The 10989-nt window shown below is 35.3% G+C and overlaps 1 protein-coding gene across 1 annotated transcript; it reads left to right on the plus strand.

The window, feature by feature from the left end:
* Window positions 1–1433: 1433 nt before the first annotated feature.
* Window positions 1434–9217, plus strand: LOC132548380 (splicing factor 3A subunit 2-like). The gene is made up of 9 exons (XM_060212242.1): window positions 1434–1472; window positions 3217–3406; window positions 5007–5078; window positions 5552–5598; window positions 5844–5953; window positions 6253–6302; window positions 6553–6693; window positions 8094–8162; window positions 8490–9217. The coding sequence occupies exons 2-9, from the start codon at window positions 3281–3283 to the stop codon at window positions 8970–8972; spliced, it is 1098 nt and encodes a 365-aa protein (XP_060068225.1). The 5' UTR covers window positions 1434–1472; window positions 3217–3280; the 3' UTR covers window positions 8973–9217.
* Window positions 9218–10989: the final 1772 nt, after the last annotated feature.

Consider the following 10989-nt stretch of genomic DNA (forward strand, 5'->3'; position numbering starts at 1 on the left):
GGCCATTGTGTTTAATTTTCTCACATGTAACAATGATATATTCCTTCTTCATGTATAATAATGTAAAGGTAAATGATACTTAAAAGAGTTACATGTTTTAAACTGTACTTTTTTGTTTAAGATTTTCAAAGTACCATAACATAACCCTGTAAAATACATTTGTTCTGTCTGTAGAGGAGTAATGAACAGTGTATTAAGAGTGAAGCTCTTCTGGTGCCAAAGTGAAGCTCTATAACAGTAACATGTGCAAGATCACATTTTGTTCATGTTTAGGATGAGTTGTCCCACGACTTTATCCATATGAGAGAAAATCTTCCAGAAGTTATGGAGCATAGATGCTCTTAACTGTACCATTACTGATGTTAATCAAAAGTCAAAAGCATTTTTACGTTCCTGAATTTGTTTCACTTAACTTTTAATTTCTACTAAACTAAAGATGATTTTACTCAAGTGAAATTGGTATGAATTAAAATGTCTTTCTTCCTCCAAGTACCTAGCTTATCATGCCAACCACATTTATAATGTCACAACATATACACCAGCACAGAAAATGTCAACATCACAATGATTACATGATTGATCACTTGCTGTAGTGCATTAAATCTTCTTCATTTGTTGAAAGTATTAACCAGTTAACCAAAATTTAATGGTGTTTTATTTTCTTGGTCCTTTCCACAGGGAATGCCGTTGTAGCCTGTAAACTTCGCTATTTCAAGACACCGTCTGACTCATATTATCACAATGTATCTAATTAGACCAATTAGCAAGTGTTAATCTATATTGTTGCCTACTGCATCTGATTTTGGACGCAAGCCGTGAACTAGAACTCCGATGTGTCTTCCCATTATAGAGTAAAATATACCTGGAGTTCAGCCTCAATGGTGCACAGGTAAGCCATAAATTACTTAACTAATTTTTTAACCACACAAAATCTCATATCCACAATAAGACAGATCAATGTTGTCATTCACATCAGTCTGGAATGTAAGGTACGGCTAGTATACTGAAAGAAATAGTAAGATGCCATATATTTGTTAAAGATCTGAAACACAACTCAACTCACGGTTTGTGTTAATGTCCGATAAAGAGATATTCGCCTTTCGCTGCATTTGTTTTGATCATTCGAACTTATTCAGTGGTGCCAGCACTTGTTTGTATCGGTGATCGCCATCTTGTTTCCCTGTAAACAACTTTATGATTTTTCTCTATATGAGTTTGATATTGTTTTGGTGGACTGAATATCTAATATTTTTAGCGAGAAAATATAGCTTAAGCATAATTTATTGTCAACAGCTATTTTTACTTTAAGACGAAAACGTGCGGTTATGTTTTAATTTTGTTCGAGATTAAGGTTTCCATTCCTCCAGGTTGTATATATGCTTGTAAATTTATTCACTTTGGTATTGATTTCAAACACTCATCTGACGCTGAAAACGTTGACGGACGCATGTAAAACCTGCCTCAGTAGAACAGTAATTATTTTTCCACATTTAATCTGTTTCTTTCTCATGTGTGTGATCTGACAGATTTCCAAACGCCTACACTGTTGCTCTATTTATCATTATTACGAATTCCTTGATGTTTTGTTTGCACACATTTCGAGGACAAGGAAAAACGTGCATAGCCCAAATGCCGTGTCACCTGTTTTGACGCATCTAATGAAACACTGTTTTAACAGGAATAGCCATATGTAGTCATTCGTGAGCTATAGACCTCTTGTTTCAGTAGACTGCGAGTTTTACGTCCACTATCACGGTCTTTCAGCGAACAACGAACTAGATGATGGGCGTTGGCTTACAAAATATTTCATGAAAGGCACTGATTCCTCCTTGGGACTCATTTATATTGATCAAGATTGTATAGATATTTGATTTTTGAACGGTCTGTTATTGTTTCATATGGTTGTTTTACTGTTTGTTTCATGCATGATGCTTATGCATAATTTAAAACGAAATTTCAGAAACATTCACTTACAGCAATATTCAAATAGATATCCTTTGTACATCCAAATAATGTAGTTAGGAGGTTAACATCGGAAAGTCTTTTTAATGTAGTTAATCCACTACATAATGGGTTGAATGAATGATGTAAATATAAGATACCTTTTTTGCCTAAAATTTGCATAAGAATGAATATTATTGGCAATTGGCATCGTATGCATATGAGAGTATATATATGGAAAATCAAAGTGGTTAAAATCACGAATATATGTATGCTAAAGACAGATATGTCTATGTAGTCAAACATTAAATTTCATACCATTTTACATTGTAATATTTCTGGCAATGTGTGCACATATCTTTGAATATTTGTTTCATGCCGAAATTCTGAAAATTGGTGACATCTAGCCAATTAGTTTTGGATATGTACATTGCTTAATGGCCCCCTGAAACTGCATGCACCAAATTTGGATTAGCTTCATTGGTGGTCTATGTCTAAGTTTTTTATGCAAATGTATATATATTGACATTAAACATAGTTTTCATAATATTTTTGATGTATTCATATGTATACTGTATGACAAGCTTAGCTCACTGTTGAGATGAGCTTGGGTGCTACATGAAAGTAACCTTGTAATAGTTATAGATCACAGGACAGGTACAGTCATTCCCTAGGAACCACTTTTAATCAGAGTTACAGCCGATGCTTCTGAAAAATCAGTGTCTGACATTTCTTTTAATATGAATGACTTTTTTTGCATAAGGATCTGGAGTTGTTTGATGTGTCTTGTGCATTGTGTACAATATGGGTTCTGTCTGTCAGATGATTTCATTGGTTTGATTCCTGTCAACATTTTCCCTTGTTACTCGCTGATGTAAATCAGTGCAGTGATTACATCAACTGTTGCACCGCGGTAACCAGTAATCAGTATTTATATATACTTTTAATATATACTTTTCAAATCTGACCCCAAAAGCGTACCTGCACACTATACCTGAGTGCACACTATACCCGCTAATTTATGGTAATAATTCAATAAATGACAGGTTATAGATCAAGTGCAGGGTATATGACTGTACAATGTGTCTTGATTTAAAATTTTTGGAGTGAGTTTCTAATTTTTAAAGAAATTGCTTGATAATATTGATTATAAAACCGAACTTATTAAATGTATCAAAATTGACTGTAGATAAAGTTTAATATACAAGACAAAATTGTCTTTGTCAATTTCATGATCCTCAATGTAAAAATTAAGAATGTTGTTTTTATTTTCAGAATTCCTGTTTGATCTGCAGAGTTAGAACTAGTCCAACTGTGTTCCTACAACTAAATTCACACAATGGATTTCCAGCACAGGGCTGGAGGGAAGACCGGAACAGGAGGCGTTGCCTCTGCCTCCGAATCTAACAGAGATAGAAGGGAACGTCTACGACAGCTGGCCCTGGAGACAATAGATCTTCTCAAGGTATGAATATGCTATAATTATAATTATGTGTCAAATATATAGTATGAAGTTATTTGTTATTCCTGATGCAAAATTTGAGACCTGACTTTACTGATGTGCAATATCAACTAAATAAAAATGGAGCATCAGCACCAAGGATTCCGTGATCAGTAGTTTTATTAGGTTGGCATGTTTTGGCTAGCTAGACTAGCCATAATCAGAACAACTGTACAAGTATCGGCATAGCTAAACTTAAAATTACGGTTCAGCTGTGACGTAATAACGCATTGTCTTGATCACGTGATGATAACAACACAGTTCGTTACACTATACTAAGTAAAGGAACAAAGGTAGCTATAGATTATATAAAATACAAAAGTGGTACAGCTGTTTATAAAGTAATTGAAATATTCTGTAAAAATTTTCAAATGTAAATAAGAAGTTCTAAATGTATCATAGATGCATTGAGACCAGCTTGGCTAGCTGTCATTGGGATGGCAGTGTCAATAAATGTTGATGATGAAAAGTAAATGTGAGTAAAAAACAGTTCATCCGTGTCATGCTATGGTAAAGTATTCCAACGTTCTTTTGGTTTGCCTCCTACACTGGCTACAAGTCCGGAAGTGTGTGACATTTACTTTAATCTGGAATGGCGGAGCTAGTATCTGCATTGCTGGTAGCTCTCGTTTTATTCTGGGTGGGTCGGAGGGGAATCCATTCTGGTTCTTGGATATGTTTCTATTGCCATACACGGTATCTAGAACAGGTTGGTAATGTTCGTTGTTGAAGGGGTGGCCATATAGTATGGCGCAAGTTGTTGAGTTGGATGGATCCATATAGGATACAGGGGATCTCCACAGAGACACGAAGTGGGAAAATAAAAAAGAGGTGGAGGAGTCCAATGTCCTGTGAACGGTTCTAGATGTGTAATATGTTCAGGTCTAAAGATACTTTTTGATATGACATATCGCATGGTTTTGTCTGTTCATCCCCCTTACACACATTTTCTGCTGATCTCTCTGTTTCAACTACATGTACATGTAATTATGTTTTTCGATACATGGACTTTGATTTAGTTCGTAACTATAACATGTTTTTATGTTATACAAAGGAAAGTCACATCTGCCATGATACTTATATAGTGTTACATTTCTTTACTGTCACACATTTTGATAACAAGTGTATGTCACTTTGGCATTTTGTGTATAATCAGAATATGTTCTTTGCCTCTATTATACAGTTGTTATTGAAAGCATGCATGATAGAAACTTTATTTGATAAACTGTATCGTGAAATTTTAACATAAGGTTTCAAACTTTAGGGAAACTTGTTTAATGCACAAATGAAAGTAAGACAAGTACATTAAATATATATTCAAATGCTGTTGAAATCTTGAAGTTTTATTTACATGTAAAATAGTCCTTAATGCTGATACTTATAATGGATTTTGTAAGAAAGTTGACATGTTTATAAAGGTTATGATGTAAATAGTGTGATTTATTTTCAGTATGACAATAAGGGTTGTAAAACATTTACTTTTAATACAGATAAGAAAATTGGTGTTCATTTGATCTTTGCGTGTTTTTTTGCAACATTTTAAAGTATTCTGTTGATTTTTCAGGATCCTTACTTTATGAAGAATCACTTGGGCTCCTATGAGTGTAAGCTGTGTTTGACTCTCCATAATAATGAGGTAATGAATAGGGAGATTGAACTGTGTTATTTTAAGAGTGTAAGAAGCAAAAATCATGAAAACATTATCTGATAAGAAAGTCTGGTTGTCTCCCATTTGACAAAATCATGTCCTGGTGCCTGTTTAATATGCTAATATGATAGGTCCATCCTTATTTTACAAAAGAATAAACCGATGAAATAATGAAGTTGAGTTGATAAAAACTTCAAGAGTAAAGTCTTTTTTTTTGCTAACATCTGACATAAAGAATGAGAAACCTCCAAACTGTATGAGGGCTATTCTGGTAAGATATCCCATTTCATCTAGATTTGGAATTGTCATATCTCCACAGAGGTAATGAAAGTATTGACTGTATCATGGACACAGTTGATTTATAAAATTTGAAACTGTGGGGTTGATATATTTTATTTATACATTTTTTCCATAGAAAAACACAATGTCACTGCTACATAGTTTTTCCATCATATTTACAGGGCAGTTATTTGGCTCACACACAAGGCAAGAAACATCAGGCCAATCTGTAAGTATTGGTGTTATTGGAATTTTTCTAGATGTGAAACAGCTTTGTATTGATCTAAATCATACTTTACCTTAAACAGATCATCAATTATTTGTCAATTATTGAAGCCTAATTGTTTCTCTATTTTGAAATGAGTGGATCTAGAGAAATACCTTTAAAAACAGTTTGATAATACCAATCATTATAATAACATTGCTGGTACATTTCCTTGGTAAAATGCACATGTTGCTATGTTGATTATACAGTGCTCGACGTGCAGCAAAGGAAGCTAAAGAAGCCCCAGCTCAACCTGCACCAGAAAAAGCTCGTGTTGATATAAAAAGGTTCGTCAAGATTGGACGTCCTGGTTATAAAGGTAAATATGTGTTAAGGAACCATTTGAATGTTAGTTTCATTCATCTATAAAATACGCCCATGAAGTTCATTTCACTGCCTGTCAATGAAATTTCATACAACTATGGGAAAACAAAGTTATAACACTAATATTCAGAAATATGAACTTCATGTGTAATTTTGTGAAATGCTTTCCATATTTGTAATGTTTAGATATAAACTGAAGGAAATTTGATGCTGTGATGAGATGATCTCTTATCATTTCTACAGATTCTATGACTGAAGAAGAGTTTTCATGTAATGATTTTCAATTTTTTCCAGTGACAAAGCAGAGAGACCCTGACAACGGACAACAGAGTCTTTTGTTTCAGGTAAGGTTAGCGATATCTCAGAAAATAGGTGGTGGTCAGGAAGCAATATATAAAACCAAATCTAGGCACAAATACATTGTACACATGCTTGAAATTATGATTTCATACAGACAAAGAGTTGAAGTGAAATGAAAATTAAACTTTGCATCATAATTTTTGCCGAAATTTTTGTTTTTATATGGAGATAGGGTGTTGTACTCAAATACAGATATGTTATGTTCAAAGTGCCTTATGTGAATTCTGTTAACAGATTGATTACCCTGAAATTGTGGAGGGAATAATGCCACGTCATCGGTTTATGGCAGCTTATGAACAAAAGATGGAACCACCAGACAGAAAATGGCAGTACCTTTTGTTTGCAGCAGAACCTTATGAGACTATTGCATTCAAGGTTTGTAAAATCTAATTTATTTGTCAAGCAATACGCTGACTCAACAGAATGGGCTTATTACAGGACTCTGAAAAAATACATAGTGCATTTTTGGGTCACCTGGTGACTCATGTTGACTTATTGCGATCACCTACGGCATCATGCGCTCGTAAACAATTTAACTTTTTCAACTGCTTCTTAAAAACCCCTGAACCAAATTCAATGAAGTTTTGCAGAAACCTTCCTTGGTCTGAGATGAACCAAACCCACCGGGTCTGAGAGGAAGGGCCAAAAGGGGGTCAAATTAACTCAGATTTCACAAATCGTCTTCACAACACCCAGATATGGTAGAATCAATAAAGATGTATCTAAGGTGCTTTACCAAAACTGTGAATTTCATGGCCCCAAGGTCTAAAATTTCCCTTGTAGGGAAAGGGTAGTTTACTCTTGTTTAAATAGGAAAAATAGATTTTTGAGCAAAATTTGTTTAATTTCCATTAAATTACTTCAAACTTGTTTAGAATTATGAGTGAAGGATGACGGATATATGGTATACGTATGTTGATTCTGACTAACCCAGAGGACTGAAAGGCAGGGCTAATAGGTTTCAAATTGACTTATATTTAAAAAATCTTCTCAACACCCAGGTATGGTAGAATAAAATGCTCTTCATGGGTGGAAGTGTCTTAAGATGCTTAATTACCAAAATAGGTCTCAAATTTCTTCCTGGTGAGGAGGTTAGCTTTACTGTAACTTTTTATAGAATTTTTGAGCATGACATTGTTTATTTCTCACTGGAAATAACTTTGTAAGAATTATTAGCATAAAGTGACTGTTTGATAGTATGCCTGTATTGACACTAGCTTCCTATCATCAATGTCACAATTTCTTTTTCATGACATGAGCTACTTTCCCTTTAACCTGTATAATCAATATTGGTTATCTCAGGTGACCGTTCAGGCACCTAGGCCCCTTTTACCTATACAAATAATAATCTGGGAATAACTTCACAGTATCAATTTTTATGCAGTATATCTTCATCGTACTATCACAAATATTTGTTTGACTGTCTCGGCTACATGTCACCAATCAAACCATCACAAATGTCAAAACACTCTTGGTTTATACTCTCTTAACTATTCATGTTGTTATTTGTTAATTTTCTAAAGAAAATCTATGATATTATTGATTTGTTCAATAAATGACTTTGTACTGTTGAAGCCACAAGTATAAAGTTAATGAAATAAACATGTTATTTCATGGCAATTATTTGAAAATGGTAACAATTTGTCTTTCTCAAATCCCATAAGTATTGAAATGTTGTGTTGTAGCTTGTATGTTTTGGGCTAAAGGTGTTAAAAAATGTAAGATGAAACATTTTCATTGCAACCAAAGTTTTATTCTGTGATTATAAATTGTAGGTTCCTAGTCGTGAAGTAGACAAGGACTCCAAGAAGATCTGGTCTCACTGGAATAGGGAGACAAAACAGGTAGATTTACCATTACATGTATAAGTAAATCATGAGGAAAGATTCCAGAAAGGTTGTTAAAAAATTTCTGAAATTCTCATCTTTCAGGATATGATTAATATTTTTTTCCAGATTATAAGTACTTACAATATTTGTTTTAAAACTCGGCTGATACTTTTTGTTGAACCAATTTAAAGTAGAGAAGTGGTGCAATAAAAACCTCGATACATTATTATGACATGATAGTGTGACGATCTTAGTTTGTTGTAGTTCAAACTTTGGATAGTTTAGACCAGTTTTTCTCTTCTTGCTAAAAGTATTAATAAATGTAATTTACTTTCCTTGCAGTTTTTCCTTCAGTTTGCCTTCAAGATAGACTCCAAACCAACATCATCTGCACCACAGCCACCACCCAGTGGACCGCCTCCTCCTTCTTCACAACCTCCATCACAACCCTCAGCACAACCTCCCAGTGCCCCTGCTCCACAGCTTCCTCCTCCTCCAAGAATGCCGCCACCCCCTCGCATGCCTCCTCCCCCTCCTGTTCCCCATCCAATGCAGATGAGTGGAAATGCACCTCCTCCTCGACCCCCTATGAACTTCCCACCCATGCCTCCAGGTCCTCCACCCATGGCCCCTCCTCCTATGCCTCCAGGAAGTGCCCCTCTACCAGGTCCTCCACCTCCTGGACCCCCTCAAAGCATGCCAGCACCACCCCCTCCTCCTGTTCCTCCCCCCATGGTGCCTTCAGCAGCACCACCCATGCTTCCTTCTGCCCCTGCCCCTCCCCCGCCACCCCCACCCTCAAATCCACCAGGATCTTCATCTTAAGTCATACAGATGGCAGCTGGATTTTATTCATGGGATTATCACTACACACGGCTTTACAAATTTCAAAATGGACATACATTTTTTTCATCAGACAAAGATTTCAAAGTGAACATGTATCCTATTTCATGAGATCATGAATGATTAAGACTGAATAAAGACAATATTTAGATTATTGTTAATTGTTGTATAGATTACAAAAGTCGTGTAAAGCAGTTTCATTGTTTAACATATAAATGTAAATATTACTCCTGTGTTTCTTGTTTTTATGTGTTCTAAGTACATCGTGATGATGCAGTGTTATCTTTCAACAGCAACCTGTTGTGTTATTGATATCTGATAAGTCAGTGTTTATTTAAGGAGAGATCCATCTTTTAAATGATAACTAAGTTTACAGATGAAACAAATGTGATGTCTCGGGGTCTGTATACAGATTATTAGAGACTATAATAGCCTTGCTATGATCACATAGCTACAATCACAGGCACTCCCAAGTATCAGTGTAACATGACAGGCTTGCCGTATTGGGAGTGGAATTCGTTTTGATGATTACATTAAGCTGTGATTGACTTCGTAGATTACACTTATTGGAAAATGATTGCCACAGCTGCTTTAAATATCTTTATTGGTGATAGTAGGATTGGTTATTTTTGGGACTTCTTTAACCTTTACACGTGTAAAGGTAGTTCAGTATCAGTTATAAATCTTACTCCTTAGGACGTTTCCCTAAGACAAGACCAAAAGTACAATTAAGTTAATTTCAGAACATTAACATTCTCAATTTAATTAGTATGATTTATTCAGTCTATTACATAACTGGTGATTTTGTTAGCAAAGGCCATTTTACATATCTCGAAAATGACCAGTGGCTAAGTACTTCTCAATAGCCATAAACATTGTCACAAGGGTTCACATTCCTTATATAATTTCTACCCTTATTTACAATTCTTACCTTCCATTTCTATAATGACACTGAACTGCAGTTCAGGATGATTGCTACTCCAACTACTTGTAGTAGTATACCCATATGTGAACCAAGCAACACTTTATTGTACCGGCTCTGTTGTTTCGTTGTTGATGGTTCCTGAGTGCTCCAGTCTACAGTGGCTGCAGTCATGACATCTGGTGTTACCATGGAAATGCGTAGAATTCAGTTCCTTTTTGGCCAAGGTACCCATACAAAGAAGTGGTCTACATCGGGTATTGTCCATATATGGTCACTAGCTTGATGGACATGGCAATCTGAACGGTTTTTATTCAGAGCATTTTGTAAATGGAACTTCTTTAGTTATTGTGAAGGCCTTGTTCTTGCCAGGACGGAAATGATAACACTTCTTTAGACCAGGACGAAAATTGGTGGGGGTGTTAAGAAAAGGCTGCAAAATCAACATCGCAGCCGTAGTGACCATTTCCTAACATACACGACAGTTATTTCCCTACAAAATACATATGATCTTATCTGCCGTTCCTCTATTGTCAGGATTTTTTTAAAACTAATTTTGAGTACCTTCGGCAGCCTAAAACAATTCGGGAACTTAAGATCAAGGAGTCCTAGGAGGGTGGAAATGCTGTTTGGTGCTATTCAAAGTGCTATGAAAAACGTCGATCATAGTTTCCAATGTTTATCTTAACAACCCCCCCCCCCCCCCCCCCCAAAAAAAACAAAAAGAAAAATGAAAAAAAAAATCAAAGCACTTCCTCTTACAGCGATATGAGTTATCTACAATTAAATCATATATCAACTTGGCATAGTGTTACAAAAACGTGGGAGATAAGATAAACAAACGAGTCCCATTATCATTTCAGTTAAAGAAGTTAATGGTGTATTTTAATGTTATGGTAGTGCTATAGAGGAAGTTACAGGGCTGTACCAAATACTAGTATTCTACACCTAGACATACTTGCACGTTCTTCAGTTTTATCTACAATGATTAATCATTCAGGAAATGTATTGTCATTTGTTGACAGGTAAGGGTATCATTACGCTAAACACGCTTTAAAATTGATATAAATGAAGAGC

This window comes from Ylistrum balloti, unplaced genomic scaffold, assembly GCF_031769215.1.
Source record: "Ylistrum balloti isolate Yb309-2 unplaced genomic scaffold, AGI_CSIRO_Ybal_v1 Utg370010, whole genome shotgun sequence".
Classification (NCBI taxonomy): domain Eukaryota; kingdom Metazoa; phylum Mollusca; class Bivalvia; order Pectinida; family Pectinidae; genus Ylistrum; species Ylistrum balloti.

Bases quoted from the DNA above. Each gene is read 5' to 3' on its own strand.
- LOC132548380 (XM_060212242.1), top strand. From the start codon at position 3,281: ATGGATTTCCAGCACAGGGCTGGAGGGAAGACCGGAACAGGAGGCGTT. The intron at 5,599-5,843 runs GTAAGTATTGGT...TTGATTATACAG, and splicing joins AAGAAACATCAGGCCAATCT to TGCTCGACGTGCAGCAAAGG. The intron at 8,163-8,489 runs GTAGATTTACCA...CTTTCCTTGCAG, and splicing joins GGAATAGGGAGACAAAACAG to TTTTTCCTTCAGTTTGCCTT.